The 18,025-nt window shown below is 39.7% G+C and overlaps 2 protein-coding genes across 3 annotated transcripts; both read right to left on the reverse strand.

Moving 5' to 3' along the window:
* Positions 1 to 1,021: 1,021 nt before the first annotated feature.
* On the reverse strand, positions 1,022 to 6,820 carry clp1 (cleavage factor polyribonucleotide kinase subunit 1). Its single transcript, XM_071457795.1, has 6 exons — positions 6,686 to 6,820; positions 5,044 to 5,318; positions 4,787 to 4,894; positions 4,563 to 4,682; positions 3,663 to 3,800; positions 1,022 to 3,541 (listed from the first exon to the last, which is right to left on the reverse strand). Exons 2-6 carry the CDS (start codon positions 5,314 to 5,316, stop codon positions 2,855 to 2,857), a joined length of 1,326 nt encoding a protein of 441 aa, XP_071313896.1. The 5' UTR covers positions 5,317 to 5,318; positions 6,686 to 6,820; the 3' UTR covers positions 1,022 to 2,854.
* Positions 6,821 to 7,947: 1,127 nt separating this feature from the next.
* On the reverse strand, positions 7,948 to 11,960 carry selenoh (selenoprotein H). Of its 2 annotated transcripts, none has more exons than XM_071457796.1 (5): positions 11,882 to 11,960; positions 11,341 to 11,455; positions 10,155 to 10,297; positions 9,098 to 9,217; positions 7,948 to 8,160 (listed from the first exon to the last, which is right to left on the reverse strand). In XM_071457796.1, the coding sequence occupies exons 1-4, from the start codon at positions 11,895 to 11,897 to the stop codon at positions 9,111 to 9,113; spliced, it is 381 nt and encodes a 126-aa protein (XP_071313897.1). In that variant the 5' UTR covers positions 11,898 to 11,960; the 3' UTR covers positions 7,948 to 8,160; positions 9,098 to 9,110. The 2 variants fall into 2 exon arrangements, with proteins under 2 accessions (XP_071313897.1, XP_071313898.1); XM_071457797.1 differs by having other exon boundaries at positions 11,341 to 11,516; positions 11,882 to 11,930.
* Positions 11,961 to 18,025: the final 6,065 nt, after the last annotated feature.

Below are 18,025 nucleotides of genomic sequence, written 5' to 3' on the forward strand. Positions count from 1 at the left end.
CAATTTCTCTCTGAAATGCAGAGTAGTCCAAGTATTAAGTAACATAACACATAAAACCTCATCCGAAGTACTACATACTTGGATGATATATACTATACTATATATGCTCAGTTAATTAAGTACATCCATCCATCCACTTTACCACTTATCTGTACAGGGTCGCAGGAGGGCTGGAGCGAATCCCAGCTGACATTGGGCGAGGGCGGGGTACACCCTGGACAGGTCAATTAAGTACATTGGCTTGATAAAACTGTTCTTTTCTATTCTCCACAGATCCCAGATGGTCAACTTAAAACCTCCGCAACAGAGCCACCTACACAAAGCTGCATCCTGCTGAGTAAAGCTAATCTTTAGAGAAGAACCACAGAGAATAGGAGTGAAGAAAACACAGCTAAATAATCTAGAAAGACAAATTCATCTGATAAAGCAGCTTCAACAAAAATTACATATTACCAGACAATTACAAGAATATTATAATATAATAATATAAGTAAGTACCAAGCAGAAATATGCTCATCTGTATCAGCTTAAAGGGATTGCATCTAAATACCATGTTATATATGCAGCTGTTTCATTTGAGATACAGCACACACTGGCTATCACAGTGTTCTGTGAAAGAGTGATTAAAGTTACTGTATGCTGGCAAGTTGTGTCCACTTACACGGTTAGAAAAAATATCTATTTTAATGATGTGAAACATTAAGACAGAATATACATGTATATCTGTTGAGCTCCAGTATGAGGTGGCAGGTGTTGACAGAACAAACAAATGAGTTCACGTTGTCGTGCTCTTAAACACTCACTGACATACCGGTATGTCTGTTTAGTGTGCCTTGGTGGTTACTTACTTTAACTGACATAAACGCACCAGTAACAAAGTATAATAATGCTCTATTACAAGCAAAAGTCCTGAATTCAAAATCTTAGTGAATTTAAAAAACATAAATATCAATAGTGAAAGTACCAAAAGTAAAGGTACTCAATATAGAAAAATGGCACCATTAAGTATTACATCTATCATGTATATTATCGGATTTTTATTACTTATATACAGAAGCTTAATGCATGCACTCGAGGAAAAAAAACCAACTTGTAAATACCCATGTAAAGTACCCAAACTGTACTTAAATACAGTACTACAGTGGTAAGAAAAGTATGTGAACTTTGGAATAACCTTTACTTATGGATGAATTTGTCCTAAAATATGGTCAGATCTTCATCCCAAGTTACAATTATGAACAGCCACAATATATTTTCTCTTATAACACACAAATCATTTTATTGTTCTTGTCCATATTCATAGTGTAGGCTGGAAAAAGTATGTGAACCTCTTGGCTAATGGCATTAACAACAGCTAGTTGGACGAGTTATCAAACCTGGAGTCCAGTCAGTGAAGTAAGTTTGGAGGTGTGGGTTAGAGATACTTTGACTTAAAAAAGACACTAACATTTTGAGTTTGCTATTCACAAGAAACATCTGCTGATGTGAACCATGCCTTGCAAAACAGAGATCTCAGAAGACTTACTATCAAGAATTGTTGATTTGCATAAAGCTAAAAGGGTAACAAAGTCATCTCAAGGAGTGTAGATATTCATCACTCCACAGTTTGATAAACTGTCTATAAATGGAGACGAGTTAATTTTGTGGCTACTCTCCCTGGAAGTGGAGGTCCAGCTGATGACTCCAAAAGCACAGTGAAGAAGGATCCATGAGGCAACAAATGAGCGTCATGATTTGGGGTTGGCTGCCTCTGGGCCTGGACAGTTCCACACCTGTGTATATCTACTACAGAATGACTTTGAACAAAGAAACTCCACCTGTTGGAATCAGAGTGCTGACCTTAACCCAGTGGAGATGCTGTGGAATGACCTGATGAGAGCTGCTCACGGCAGACATCCTAAGAGTATGTCTGAGCTGCAGCAGTTCTGTAGGAAGACTGGTCCAAAACATTGTGCAGGTCTGATCTGCAGCTACGAGAAGAGCTTGTTTAAGGTTACTGGTGCCAAAGGATGTTTGACCCATTATTAAATCCAAGGGTGCACTTACTTTTTCCACCAGTACTGAGAATCTCTAATGGCTGTGTTTAATATAGCCAGAAAAGACTAGAATTGTTTGTGTGATATTACTAAAGGGACAATGTGCCTACATTTGTGACTTAGATGAAGAAAAGGTCACATTTTATGACCAATTAATGCAAACAAGGTCATTTCAAAAATAGTTTTTCTTGCCACAATAAGTAAATCTAGAGTAAATGTACTAAGATTCCACCATTGGTCCTTTGCCCTACATTTATCTAAACAGACCTAATGAATACTACAGGATGTATAAAACAAAGGAGGCAGTACGTGGTTTTGTGAAAATACTCTTAAAGTACAGACACACAAATGTTTTTCCTATTTTTCACAACCAGTCTATTAGCTACTGGACATATGCAAATGAATGTGCACTGATACACAGTGCATACCTAGGATACAAAATATGCCAACCATGAAACCCAGTGTAGTTAATACAAAACACAGAACTTTTTACATTTAAACATTTATTCCTCATGAAAAAAAAAAAAAAATCAAGGTTTATGAAACAGATTATCAAAAAAGTCATTCCCCAATGATAAATGTCCTTTGCCACAAATTGCCCAAAGATCTGTACAGTGTTGTCTATAAAATGGGGCATAATTTACAGCAGTGCCAAATTAAAATTTCTTCTCTGCCCTCTGTAGTCCATACAAAGCACAAACAAGACAACTAGGAAACAAAATCCATCTCCTCTGGTAAAAACTTGTTCCCAGTAGAACTCCTCTCTAAAATGTTTCCTCTGAGACTGAGTTCTCTTCCCTGAAGTGTCAAGTGTTACTTCATTTCATGTCCATGAAACGGATGTCCATGATAAGCAGAGTGTGTCTGGGCAGTGGTCTGGGCGCTGGGGACAGCACCTTCATCACCTGTGTTTGCGTGTCCACATAAGTCACCACAATGAAGCCACACACAGGGCTCTCCACTATGCCCTTTCTAGCACCTTCTTCTCCATCCTCAGCACTGCTCACGCTCAGCACATGATACGTGAGGTCTCTCCCTGGTGTCACAGGCACCAGCTTCAGCTGTGTGTCATCCTGAGACATTCCCAGTGGCAGACATGAGTCTGGGATGGATGGAGCCCCGATCTTATAGATGCGAACGTCTGAGAAACGCACTTCAAAGGAAAAAGGGTAGAAGGTTACTCCACGGAAGCCGTAGAAATATTCACGGATCTTCTCATCCCGGGTGTCCCGCCGGCACTCCTTGGAGCGCTCTACCACCCCCCCAGACTTGGGCAGCAGCACAACCCGCACAAAGTGAGGCAGGTCTCGTTTGAGTTCATTGTAGAGCCTCTCGTGGTCCAGCACCAGCACCACATCCACTTGAAACGCAGAGGCACAGTGAACCAGAGCCTGATATCCAGAGCCCTTCACCCAGCCGCAGGTGTTGATGATACAGCCTCCCACGCTGGCCTTCCTGTTCACCTCACAGCGCTGGGAGAACACCTCTGCCAAGCATGACGTCAGCTACAAGTCAAGAGAAAGGACAGATTAAGTGGGCAAATAAAAATGATAGTGCAGAATAACTTTCAATTGACAGTGACTTCGTATTGTTATGTTACAGATCTTACAGAATCTTTCTTCTCACCTTGTTGTAAAGTTTGATGTTGGTCCCTGGGGTAGTAGAGCCAAAGTGGTAGACCAAAGGAGCCTGGACTGAGAAACCCTCCTCCACATCTGCTGGACGCTCAATGCACAGTGCGGACACAGTCCCGGGTACAGACACCTGAAGAAGCAGAATCTTCCTTATAACTATACTGATAAGATCTGTATAATGGATGTTCACTTAATGCCTGTTGTACTTTTACATAGCCACTTTGAGAGCAGAAAACCAAAACTCAAATTCAAAGGTGCAGGTGTAAAACAACGAAAGAAAATTAAAATCTAATATACATTAATACTATTGTAAGTAACACTACCAACACAATAGGGCTGTACTGCTGCTTCACAGGAAATGACACAAATAAGTCAAAACTTCTGTCTGTGGTGTTCACATTCTTTGTAAGCAGTGTTGAGGATGATACATTAATAACTTAATGGAACTCTGTATTCAGCAATCCACTTAAGTGCAAATGTCACTCAAATTAATACAGTAATTGATTATACCACTAGCAGTATGTTAGGGTTGTTAATCTTGTCCAGCTATCTTTGTCCACTGACATTCATGACTATGGCTTGAAAGCACATCATCAACTGTAAACATTATGCCAAGATACTATAACCTTCTTTATTTTTACTGCCATTAAAATGGAGTGCACAAAGATAGTCAAATGCCTTTTCCATGCTTTACTCTTATATCTGGTACATCTCTCTTGACCAAGAGGTGGAACATCATAACTATTCTATAAAACTATTCTGTAGCCCATGCTGTAGTTTCATGATTATTGCGCATGTTATGATACAAGAGATTGAAATTTCAGCTGGTGTTATTGTACTAATGTCCATAGCTTGGCTTGATGTTGATTATGATAACTCCAATTCATCTTACCCCGCTCTGTCCAACATCCAGTTCCACCAGTGTTGGCCTCCTGCCGACCCTTACGGCATAGCTTAATAGCAGCCGGCACACTGTGGACTTTCCCACATCTGTAGGTCCCACCACCATCACCTGAGGGATGATTTATTTGTCAACGTCAATGCAAAATTAATTTACTGGGATCTGACAATCTTACATTAAGGCCCTGAAAACGGTAGTTCTTGATTCCCACCTACCCTTGGCCCCCTTTCATTGTCCCGCTCTGCTTGTTTTCTCATCTGTTCCAGGGCAGCATGTGTGTTCAGGTAGAGCAGCATGGGGGTATCCTTGGCCACATAAGCCACCTGTGGTGGTGAGGGGGCAAAGCTGGTTAATTGTCAAACACACAAAGTCCTGTCGGGTTAAATGTGATACTATATGCAAATTATATATTCAGAAGAGAAACCCATGGAAACTTTTACAAAATTACATAGACCCTCCTCCAGGTGCTCACCTCTGGCTTCCCATAAAGATTCACACTGCAGCCTTGCCAGGTGAAAACTGCAATCTTAGAGCCTGGTCCAAATGTGTACTTCTTGTTGCGGTTCAGCTCTGAGCCAAACACCTCAGCCATTCCTGTGAGGAGCTCCAGCTCAACTTGCTCTGCTGCCTCTCCTGCCTCCACCTCAAACCGAAGTTCAGTCTCCTTCTCCAGGTCAAACCTGGTGCTGACCTTCCCAGCTGCTGGAACATCTTCACTTGTCTTTTCCACAGCCTCTGTTGCCATGACTGATAAAAGAAAGTCTAGGTTACAAATACCTGACAATTGAAGGGAAAAGCAAGAACAAGCAAGAACAAGAGTAGCTTGAGCCAAGCCAATAAGAAAAAACCAGGGATGCCCAACTTTTACATGAATACAGGTATATGAAAATGTTTGGGCAAATTGAGTTACAGTTACTGTTTTATTTTTTTCTTCTATTGTTTTGTTTTGTTTCATTTTGTTCATGTTTTGTACATGGATTAAAACGTCCCACTGCACTAACACTTGAAGAAAAGCTAATTCTTTTAGTGTCTGTTATCTGCATTGTATTTCCTCTTTTCACTTAAAAAACTATTGTATACGACTGCATAGAGCTGCAACAAGTCAACCACTTGACTACAGGACTACAGGAGGGGTTCACACCACTTAGCTTGCCAGTTAAAGTAAGAACATAGTCTAATGGCTGAAGTTTGACAGTGTCATAAGCTTGATTAACAAAGAGTTGACATCTCTCCATCGTTGGTGACTCGTAAACTGCTCATTTATAAAAGGAAATCCAAGTTTAGGTTATGACACATGGTCATAAACAACTAAAAAGCAGTGAGTACATATGCTTTCAGTGTAAATAATCTAAAGGTAAAAGATAAATTGATAGAAAATGAATTTGCAACTATATTTTAATATCAATAAACTGTAGTCATTTGTTGATCTTTTTGTCATATATGACAATAAATTTAAAATCTTTTCGTTTTAGACTGCTGGTTGAATAAAATAAGCAAGTTTCAATAGATCTCTTTGAGCTATGGGAAAATCAGAACACACATTTTGTTGATTAATTGAGAGAATAAGTTGCAAACTAATCAATTATTAAAAATATCTATCTGTTGCAGCCCACCATGCATATGGAATTGTACAACAACACAATAAATCCTGGAGTTCTTTAAGAGATGCAATTAAAGACTCTTTTCATTGTGTACCAGTACATTCCTCCACCAGTCAAGCAAAGTGTAGCTCAACAATTTACAACATGTCAAACCAAACGATAGAGAGTAGCCTCAGAAGGTACCTGTAGCTGATAATGTTACATGAGAGGCTAAAGCTGGGGTTATAAAGATGGATTATTATTATTTTAAGCAAGTGGACATGTGACGTATGAATGTTTTAATTTAAAAAAAGTTTACGTACTCATACCCACATAGCCACAGAACCTGAAGTATTTAATCAATGTAATCTGCTACCTTCAAGCCTTGCTAGCAGTTAGCAGGCCGTGGCTAACTTAGCCTTACTAATTTCAGCAGCAAAGACTGCCTACAACTACTCCAGTCATCAGTCTAAAGTGTTCCCCTATTGCCAAATGACTATTTGTGAGTTTATTATTTTAATAGATAGTACTTACGTATTAATTTCAAGCCTTATTGTAGAAACAAAGTACGTTCTCAAGTCATGAGCAACCGCTGCTGTGGGAGACCACGTGACGATGAAGTCACATCCTTAGCAACCAGTCGTTAGCAACCAGTCGTTAGCAATGCTAACTTCACTGAAGAAAAATCATGAGGCTCAAACAACAAGTTAGAAATAAACTTTAGATCAAAGATTGGATTATGTTTAAACCCAAACTATTTTAGTGCCGTTTGCTGCTAATTTAAACTTTTAACAAGCCGCTAGTGAAAATGCTTTCTTTCTAATTCATGAAAGAAATGATGAGATTTATGACATTACATTTAAGATGTACTTACATATGGAACAGGTGATAAAATAAAACATCAAACAGTGCAGCTTCATACACACTGCAATCTACCCAGTCTCCAAAAACAGTATACACAATACACTTCTCGTTACAGCCTGGAGTCTATTTATGTAATATTTTTCAAAAGCAATCATATTCAGAGATAAATGATGGTAAATGATTTCACTGAAGGGACAGTTTTCCTCAAAGCACTGTCACTTGTCTAGTTGGCGACAGCTATTATTCCTAGTAAAGATTATCCTTGATAAAATTAGATTTAGCATAAGTACAAGTTCCCTAGAAAAAGATCAGGACCAGTTCAGGACCAGACAAGCTGCTCGATTCTCAACTATGTGCAGCTTCTGCAAATCTTTCATGGCTGCACTGGGCCGTCACAGAGGAATAGTCCAGATGTGTCAGCACTCAGCATAGTTGAGCCCGTTTTAATGTGAATAAACACGAGCGGCATTTAATAGTTCATATTGCTCTGCCCATTTTAGATATCATTTTGTTAATAAGACCAGGATATTTTAAGTTAATACCCAAGAGTTTAATTTCTGTAACCTGCTCTATAGGATTACCTTTAATTTTGAGATGCAAATTATACTTTTGTACACATCTTGACCCAAAAATAATACATTTTTTACTTTGACTAATTTAATTCTAATTTGGTCTGAATTGCATTTAAAGACCAAATTAAGCTCTCTCTCTTAAGCCATTCATTCTTGGGTGTATTAAGAGTTTAAGCAAATTAAGATATGCATTAAATGCATACCTTAATCTTGCATTAAAGGTTATATCAATCCAACCCACTACAGCAAAAAATTCTCTCATGTTGATGTGGCTCTTCTCCAAACCTCAACAATATAACAGAAACTACAGAAAGAAACTTTTAAATGCTTTGCTAGAGACGCACACACCAACACAACAACTTAGAAATGAGAAATACTTTATTTACCAAAAACAGACATAAAACCACAGTAACCATTGAGAAATGTGTTGGCTCAGAGAGGCTCCACTAGGTGTCACCATGTATCCAGAGGATGAGCTGTTGGAGCATGGATCATCAGAGGAGGGACTGAGAGCGTCTCCTTGGTCACTCCTCATCATTCTGCTTCCACAGGCCACATCCCCGGAGCTCTTGGCTGCATGTAAGGCAAAGACATTTTCTGTTAAATTCTAAAACATAAATATTCCCAACACACCGTTGTTTGGAGAGTGCTAAGGTACAGGTAAAAAAGAGCCTGAGTTATCGATGAGGCCATCAGTCCCAACCAGCAGCAGTTCAAATACAGTATGGTGATAAGTAAAGCTGTTTTGACTTAAGTTAATAAAACTGATCATGTGGTTTATTTAAACCCGATTCCACACTTGCAGAAATTAGCATTCAACAGATCAACTGTGGGTGGACTGTATTTCATTTTCAGACCTGCTAATTTCATCTGACAGAAGCAAGAAGCGTGTTAGACATAGCCTCATGGCTGAGGGTTGACAGTGTCTTAACCTCGACTAAACAGTTATCATCTGCTCGGGGCTGGTGACTCATAAACTGCTAAGATATGATATATACCAAAATAGGGGGAAAATAGAAATATACATAAGGGAACTGTGAATCAAGACAAATATTCTACAGCACCAACTGCTTACAAAGCATTTTAGGAGATGCTGGTAAATACTAATAAGCTCTGAGGGAAACATGTTTACATTTAATGTTGCCATTCCAGCACTGTTAATATAAAATGTGAAACTTTCATATTTTTAGTACTTGAAAAGATTAAAAGATATTTTTAAAACCAGACAGTCTAAAATAAATGGTGATGTCAAACTTCCTTTTAAATGCAACACAATTTATACTTTCCAAAAAAATAAAACATGAAGCATTATTTTCCAAAAATAATACACGTGTTTGAAGGCATGTATGCTAAATCATTGTTTGGCACCCTCCTGTGAAACTTAATTTAAAAGCAGAAACCTTTTACCTCCACTATAAAGTAATGTACTGACTCAAGTTTTATTTGACTCTGCATTTCTATCTTGTGTGTTCCCACTGTAAATGTTCTGTTACACAGCTTTGAAACAGACCTTCACTGGGTGTCTACTCAGCCTTCAGAGCCTCCTGTAGAGCAGTGACTACAATGTCGGGTTGAGGAAACTTCAGCTTACGAGGCGGACCCTTCTTTATTCCAGTCCACAGAGATGTTTCTTTAGGGATGAGAAGAGAACAGTGTCACAAATAAAAATGGAGGTATGAAATAAGTGATACTACGCGTGTTACAAAAGCTTCAAGAGGATATAGCAGCAAAATCAAATGCTTACAAGATAATTTAAGATTTGCTAAATATGTCCAATAAAAACTGAGTTCTTGAAAAGTGAAGAGCAACTGGTGTACCAACCTCTTTCACTCTGGAGCAAAATGATCATCATGCATACTAACACAATAAACACTGAGCACACATTGTGCCTAATTAGACAAGGGGGTATCATTTGTTAGCCCTTTGTCTCCGTTGGCCACTCCCAGTAAACACAGCCTCCTGTTTACTGTTCAAGCAGAGATTAAGGAGCCAGAAGAGACACTGACTCTGGCCAAGCAGGAGTTTTGTACTTTTTTCACTTCCTTCCAGTCTCAGCTGATGTGAAACATTTTAAACTTGTGTATGAAACACAATTTTGTATTGTGGCTTTACTGAATGGTTGAAGAATGTGTTTAATTCATATCTGCCAAATTCTTAAATTTGATTTCACATCACATGTCAGTATGTACCTTTCCTTCTGAAACACCCCTTGTCCTTACTGTTCTTTCCATCCTTAATGACCCAGTTTACTCGGGAGGGTCCATAGGCCTTGCTATAAAAATTGTTGAAATGGTAACTGTTGTTCACAATAAATGAAATTACATTCACAACCACCAGTATCCATCTCAGAGGTCAATATTTCTTAACCACAGAAAATAAAAAAAACAAAGTTGCATGGCAAGCAGTGGTTAGAAAAATTGTTTTGTCTTGTTTGTAATTTTGGTGAACCAAACGTTTAATAGCCACTACAGATGGAGACAGTGACACTTGGCTGAGAAAGATGGTCTTCCCTCAGGGAAGCCAAACGGTTGACTTATTCTTGGATTTCCCCTTTTTGTCCTCCTCACCTTTGCCTCCATCCAGCAGAGTGATCTCGAAGCTGTTCCTGCGAGGTTTCTCAGGGTTGAGGACCACGGTCAGATCAGGGTGGGCAGCCAGGAGGGCAGATTTCACCTCCTCAGCATTACGCCCATACACTCGTCAGCTCTTACTGCCGGAAATAACAGATCAACCATCATGTGGACATCTGCACAGGGTACTAAAGTTATCCATGAGGTAAGTGGCTGCATATGATGAGGAAACTCCACATATTTATTCAAATACATCATTATAGGTAAGTACAGTTATGAGGTACTTGTATGTTGCCATTTTTATACTCATACTTTGCTACATTTTTTCGGGAAAATACTGTCTATTTATCTGAAGACAATGGTTCAGAATCATGTGCAGTAAACAAAACTGGAACAATAAATCACTGATATGCAGTACAGACTTTATTTCCTGAGCTTCGTGACATCACTGTGAAGAAGAGCAATGGTTCCCCACCTTTTCCATTCATTCAAATGCAGGAAAAAGGTCATACACCTGACTTCAACTGGTGGGAAACTGGGGCATGCTGCTTATTATAGATCAATGTTTTTTATGACAAATATACTAAAGAGCAGCCATAACAGTCTTCCAAGTTCTCCCCTGACCACCGCTAAACAACCTGCATGGGACTGATTCCTAACCAGGACTGTATCACATCTATTGAAGTGCTCCAATGACAGTGTACTTCACAAGCAGCCATCTAACAAGGCTGTGGGGTCGTGCATGTGAGATTCCTGAGGTTGAGACCCACTACAGAAAAGCACATCTCCCTGCAGGTTTGAGCTTTAATCAAGACAACAGAGTGCACAGTACAGAACTACTATGCAGATCAATATTTGACAAAACAGAATACATGATTGTCATAGAAATATGATGTATTAGGACAGAACTAACTACACAAAAGCATATGTAGTTAGAATTAACACCAGCTCGACTATCTATAATGAAAGCCTGCATTTACACTTTTTAGTATTAACAAATTCAGTAATTGCAGAGGAAGAGGAATTCTAAGTAATACCTACATAAATAAAGTTGTTATTGTCATTATTATTTTATGAATAGAGCTTTGAAAATTGTGAATGCATAACTTTTACTTGTGATTAAATGGTCAAATAAAGTTAATAATCTGAGTATTTATTCGAGGTAAGGTGTGATTTTATTCACCAGTGTTCAATGACCACCCTTTGGCCTTCCTGGCCGTTGTCCTCGTCTCCTCTATCTTTCTTCTCCTCCACTGACGGTTTCTCTTCCTCCGCTTTGCGCTTCGTCCCTCGACGACCTGAATAACACATGTTGTTACTCGTTTGTCTTCACAACACTGGTCACACTTTCAATGAGGACTAATTGGAGGGAATGGTGTACAAGATAACATGCAGTCAGACATTTCAGCCGCTCCAAGCTCTCAGCCACTTGCTGTGAATAAAGTCGAGAAACCGGATAATGTGAATATTGTTTTCTAAGGTAATGTTTTGCACAGTGTGGATGCTCAACTGTTAGCCGTGAAGCTAACACTAAACCCCATCGCAGCAGTTAAACCAAAACAAAAGTGACAGCCGCTGTAACAAGAGTCACAATCCACTGAACCTGTCTATCAACTGAAAAGATACATCACGTCTCTAAAACGTTACTAAGTTACGCAGTTGGATTTGATCGATGGTCCTTTATTTGTTCAAAATAAACATACATAACACACACACACCCCCACCTGCTTTAGACGCCATTGCAGCAACAAAACTTTGGCGCGTATGGGCAGTAGGAGCGTACCATATATTTATCTCGGGGGGGGGAGGGGTTCAGTGTGACGGACGAAACCACTATTTTCAGAAAGGTTTCTTCTGAAGCATTTGCCGTAGCATCAAGTATTAATTGTTAAGACAAGCACCATTATACATTTTTAATATATACTGATAAAATTTATCAAATCTACCAAATATTATGGTGGCCACAAAACAGTAAACTGAACAAAACAATAACAAAAGAGACAGCAACAAAATCAAAAATACATTTTAGAAAACGCACAAAACCAAAAACACAACTGTTTAAAAAAAGTTTTTTTTTTTGTTTGTTTGATGTTTTTATTTGTTCTTATGATTTCTGTTGTGTTTTATATTTTTTGAGATGACATTATTTTTTCTCATTTGTTGTTGATGACATTATCATGATATACTAAAGGTCTCTATCAATCTGGGACTACTATTATATGGATTACGGGTGGTGCATTTGACAAAATGAGGGGAAAAAGCCACAAGAACAATTCCAAATGTCAGTAATGTGATAAGTTTTGTTTATATTTGAAATAATTTTTAATATAACACAAATATTGCCCTTAAAATAAAACATTTATCCTGCCCTCTGACTGAGGAGCTTCAGGACTGTGCAGGACAGCAGTCATTATTTGCATACTTGTGGATACTGTGTGCTTCACCAGATGCTTTCGCTCAGCCAGAACAGATTCACAAGAAATCTTTCTTGGTTCTCTGTTGCCCTCAGAACATCTTTCACGTAAAGTTATCGCAGCTGCTGTTCCAACATGATGCCAACACAATCAGCTGATGTTACATTCACAGGCCGAAGTGAGGAATGAACATGATAAAGGAGTTTGAGATGGAGTTCACCAATCGGCTCGTATATCGTTTTTTTTTATGTTTACAGTAATGGCATCAATTTATTTGATGATATAAAATTATCCATATAATGTAACACATCACATTTTTTAACACATTTACAGAGAAATAAACCACTTTTGGTACAGAGAACATTTGTGTAGACCTGTGCCAGCCTTCTGGGAGCCAGACTGTTTTGGTCTGCCTGTGTATCTGTGTCATCCCGTCCAGCTAAGACCTAGATACACTTTGAAATCAATCCCTCCTTCTGGCACTTCCAACAGAAGATCTCTTTAATGTCCCTCTGTAAACAGTGGGACAGATGAAGGCAGGTCCCCAAATGTAGACCTGTGAGAGATTGCTGAAAGCAGCATCCAAGACAAACACGAAGACAGTGAGAGAAAACCCTGCAGAGCAGCAGACCGATTTGTTTGAGTACTCCAAAGTCAAGTGCAAATATGGTGGTACCGGAATAGCAATACCAAATCCTCGTGTCCACAGAGGATGTGGCAGTCACATTTTTGGGCAATTAAACAAATTATCTCAAGGACGTCACAAGTTGCGTCTGTGCCAACAAATATGGGCTATACAACCTCCCAGAGCGAGGCGGTGTGACTGACTCATAGTCGCCCATCTAATCACTGTTCTTTTGTTCTCTTGTTAACAACAAATCCAAGACACACACTTCATCTTGGCGATGCAGTCACTTTTACTCATGTTGCCGTTGCCATATGATTAAATCTTTCATTCATTGTGTCCCATATCAAATCTCTACTGCCTCTTTTGAACCCGGTCTGTCTTTCCCGTCTGTTGCTGTATATTTTTAGACGTGTGCGTAAACCTTCAGAGGAGAGGACAGACCGTCTGACAGATGTGCCCTGTCTTCACCCCGCTCTCCTCTTTTACTTCCAACTGACTCAAAACCGGATGCACAGAGCTCCTGGCTGTGGTCCCATGATCAGTGCACACAGTAGTGCTCATGAAGACTCATTCAGACATTTCTGTGCATGCACACGAGAAAGGAGAGGAGCAACAACAGAAGGCAGATTTTTCATTCATAAATTCAGGTCTTTTTTTTTTCTATGTTTGCAGCCACAGCCTCTTATCTCCTGATTCCTAAGGTTTATTCTAATGTCTGTCTGTTTGATCACTCTGCTGTGGATCTGTTAAGCACTTTTGCACACAAAACCTGAAATTCACATGCTCAACTACATCCCCTGCTGTCTTAAAAACGTGAGTTAACTGCATGAATAATCGATTCAAATTCAGGTCATCAGTTATTACATTATCAGCTCTTCATTTGCCACATATTACTTTAATCATTCGGTCCCTGTTCCTGCAGGAGCTGCTTTTGTTCCCAAACATTGCAGAAACATAATCAGTACATGACACTGCCCAAGTATGATGAAGAGAGTAGTTTCCATGAATTTTTTTTACAGTGTAAACACTGCAGTATTATATAGTACAATACTACATTTCACTGTGTGAAAGTGAAGCTCTTTGCATATATGAATATTTCTTGATCTTTACATTTGTTAGTACTTGGTGCACCCTGTGGTTTGAGTCTCCAGCTTTTGGTTTCATTAAAACTATTTCAAAAACAGTGAAAACAGAAAATAAGTGTATGAGTTCAAAGCAGCCTCATTATGGCCTTTCTTTTTGACATTTTGTAAATGTTTTGGAGGTTTCCCACTGATGCTCTTCTCACCCTTTTGGTAGCACTTCATTCAGTGACACACACATACACAGAAGCTCATTATTGCTCAGTGGGTGAAGAACTTACAGCGAAGTCTCACTGTTTCTGTGGGAATAGCCAGTGTTTCCACTTAAAAATGATTTATTCATATAGCCGAGGATCTCCTCATCCCTCTGTTTTGCCTCACTGTTTTTCCTTCCTCTTACCAGAATCAGAAGAATCAGAATCAGAATCAGGTTTATTGCCAAGTATGTTTTCACGTACAAGGAATTTGTTCTAGTGAATGGTGCAGGGCGCACCAAAACACAGAGGCAGCCATCTGCGGCGCCATTTAAAAAGGAGGAATGGGGAAAAACAAGTGGAGAGGAGAGGAGAAAAAATAGAACCCAAACTATACTCCTGGGGGGGGGGGGGGGGGGGGGGGGGGGGGGGGGGGGTTACAGTGTGGGATTCGGGAAAAAAAAAAAACGTTTGGTGAGCTATCAGGAGCCAAGGTTCACTGCCCTACAGGCTCATGTTTCCATGTGCTGGACAATGGGAGCTGGTCATCGCAGCAGTGCTGCAGAGCATCACACGACATGTTTGCAGTGCTGCATTATCAGACTTTAGTTATGAACCTGTTCTATAATGTCAAGAAAAGACAACTAGACTCTACTCTGTTCTTTCTCAGGGTAAACACTCAGCATGCAGTGGCAGTGAATGAGTTCACTTCATCCTTCTGAAAGTCTCTCTCAGCCTCTTCATTTCCTTCCTGAGCCCTCTGACGTCAGCGTGTGAGTCTCGGTTCGGCCTCTGCAATAAGACATGTGTGAAGGTGAACGTCAGCGAACACGCTAATGACACGCAGACAAACACGTTCGAGCCAACACACACTTGGGCTTGGCCAAGACGAGCATAACCATGTGGGGGAAACTGTGTGACAGGCAGAGAGAAGAGCTGGAGCGATAGGAGTTCAAACAAAGACTGAGTGACAGCATATGAAAGGCAGGCGTACACATAAAAGAGAGGCAAGAAAAATAGGATGAGAGTTGAAGGAGAATGAGTGGGCACAGTGTGTGATGAGCGCACATCATCAAAGTCTGACGACTTCAGAGAAATTCTCCTGGTTGTGCTCCTGCACCGGAAAAACAGTAAACATGTCCCATAACCACCCAGGCAGCCGCTTTCAGGCATAGAGGGCAAACGCCTACAATTCTGCCATGAAAAAGCAACTTGGAAATATGGGACGCGTAATCACATTAGTCACAATTAAAGTTTTTGATGTGTAATTCTTGAGGTGTCCACGCCACCCATTACTGCCATCTCTGCAGTTCTGTGAAATTATGACCCACAGTAAATTTCTTTTTACATAATTAAACCCCACATCTTCTAAAGCTGTTTTACTTGAATTTATACCACTCCATAAGCCACAATGTCAAATATTATGAGTTGCTGTCTGCATATAATTGTTCATTAAATGCTTGAATTATATAAGTAATTGTCCTTTGAAAATTTAGGATAACAGAAGTGATATTTTATTAAAGCCCATGAAACCTACTGATGTGTTCATCACAGTCAGAAGCCAGGAGAAATGCATATTTGCTTTCTGGCAGAGAGTTAGAGTTAGTTATGAAGCTATGGCCTCTTTTTCTTGCCTCTTTTATCTCCATGACAGTTGTTTGTCTTAACATCATACTAATGTTTGAGGGCAGGCTGTAGCCAATAACTGTCGGGTCGGTGGTTTGAGACCCAGCTCCTCCTGTGCACGTGTAGAAACAATGCACTGATACTCCGGATGTTTAAGTGAGGAAAATGTAAGTTGCATTGGACAAAAACATTTGCCTAATAACAATGAAATAATTTACTTATGTTTTAGGTAACTGCAATTGTTTGTGGTTGGAAAATCCATTGTAGCTGTGACAGTAAGAAGCCATGAGAAGACTTTTTGTACAAAACATTACCTTAAATATAAAACCAGAGAAGAGGATTAAGTGGGTTGTCGTACATGCATATTTGTATGTATACTTATACGTATGTGTACCCTCTAAAACACATTCACTTGGCAATGTTCTGAGTACAAACACTTTCTTTACTTTCTTTGTCTTTCTTTCATTGGTCACTGTCACATTAGCCGTGCTAACATTAGCCCAGAGGGGTCAAACATGGGTGTCTCGAATCGGATACTTCAGTTAGCACAATCATTTGTAGTACATTGTGTACGCAGTACACTCACTGCCGTAGTGTGTGAATTTTCAACAAAGTAGTGTTGTCCCAAATCAAACACCACTGTTGTGCACACACCAGAAATGACAATCGCAACAGGTGACCACGAGTGTTACCCACTATCATGTCCTCCTTCTTCAGTCACTGTTTTCACAAGATTGAAAATATGCTGGTGGCCCCTGCTCTTCCACTACAAAGCCAAGATGGCGACCATTGAGGGTGAAAAGTGTTCATCATTTTACACTCATTTTTTTCACTGTTTTGAGTGCATCATCCGGTTACTTATGGTGTCCGGCAGGTTGCTGTACTTATCAGTGTGAATGGCAAATCTGAGTCTGGATGTATGTGAACTGAGACACAGAAGTGAGTTCTGTTCAGAACATCCACTTGCCCACTACAGTCCACTACATAATGAATTAGCCATTTTGTAATAGTGTTTGAATTTTCAACCGTACATTTTTATCTGCGATATAATGCACTACAAAATTTTCATAAGGCACAGAGAATGTAGTGTTCTCAAGCTGTATCCTACATCTAGTAGGGTAAACACTCATGCATTGCAAGGAAGACGTCATCTTGCTAACACAACAGGTTAGGCACTAATGTTAGCCACTAGCCAGTGTCATTTTATATAGCACAGTACTCCTCAGATGTTATGACCATACAGTGGCTCGTCTCCTCCTCTGCCTGAGCAGCAGGATTTCAAAAAAATTTCCAATAGTGCGATTCATACAGTCCAAACTACTTCAAACAACACAAATTGACATAACAGTAAGTCTGTTGTCTCAGAGCAATGAAAAGTCATGAAAAAAAGATGCTGTTCAGGACAAGAATGTATGTGGCCTTGATGATCTTATGTTATCTTCTGAAAAGTATGACTGAAAGGAATGAGGGAGTTTTTGTCACAGAGAGGAGAAAAATAAAAGAGAGAAAAGAGGAAGAGGGAAAAGTGAGAGGTACAGTAAAGGTGAAGTAAAGACATAATATACATACATACATAATATATTTGAACATAGAAGTGTATGTGCATGTGTCCTTGCATGAGTGTGTGCATAATCATCATCATCATCATCATCATCATCATCATCATCATCATCATCATCATCATCATCATCATTATCATGGTGAGAGTTAGTCTGTTGAGGGGGTGTGCTGATCATGGGACACATCGCCACATTTTCATCCTGGCGTGCTCCCCATTCTGCCCCAACCCTGAATCATACCCCAGCATCCCAGAACCCACACACACACACACACACACATACTTGTACTTCTATCTTTGTGAGGACACTCATTGACATAATGCATTCCCTAGCCCCTTACCCTAACCATAACCATCTGAAATGAG

The sequence above is a fragment of the Trachinotus anak genome, unplaced genomic scaffold (genome assembly GCF_046630095.1).
Source record: "Trachinotus anak isolate AG129_WGS33_773 ecotype Australia unplaced genomic scaffold, CSIRO_AGI_Tana_v1 ptg000021l, whole genome shotgun sequence".
In the NCBI taxonomy this organism is placed as follows: Eukaryota; Metazoa; Chordata; class Actinopteri; order Carangiformes; family Carangidae; genus Trachinotus; species Trachinotus anak.

Coding starts and splice junctions, on each gene's coding strand:
- clp1 (XM_071457795.1), bottom strand. CDS start 5,316: ATGGCAACAGAGGCTGTGGAAAAGACAAGTGAAGATGTTCCAGCAGCT. Junction 4,683..4,786: donor ACAATGAAAGGGGGCCAAGG/GTAGGTGGGAAT, acceptor ATCATCCCTCAG/GTGATGGTGGTGGGACCTAC. Junction 3,542..3,662: donor ACATCAAACTTTACAACAAG/GTGAGAAGAAAG, acceptor CTTGACTTGTAG/CTGACGTCATGCTTGGCAGA.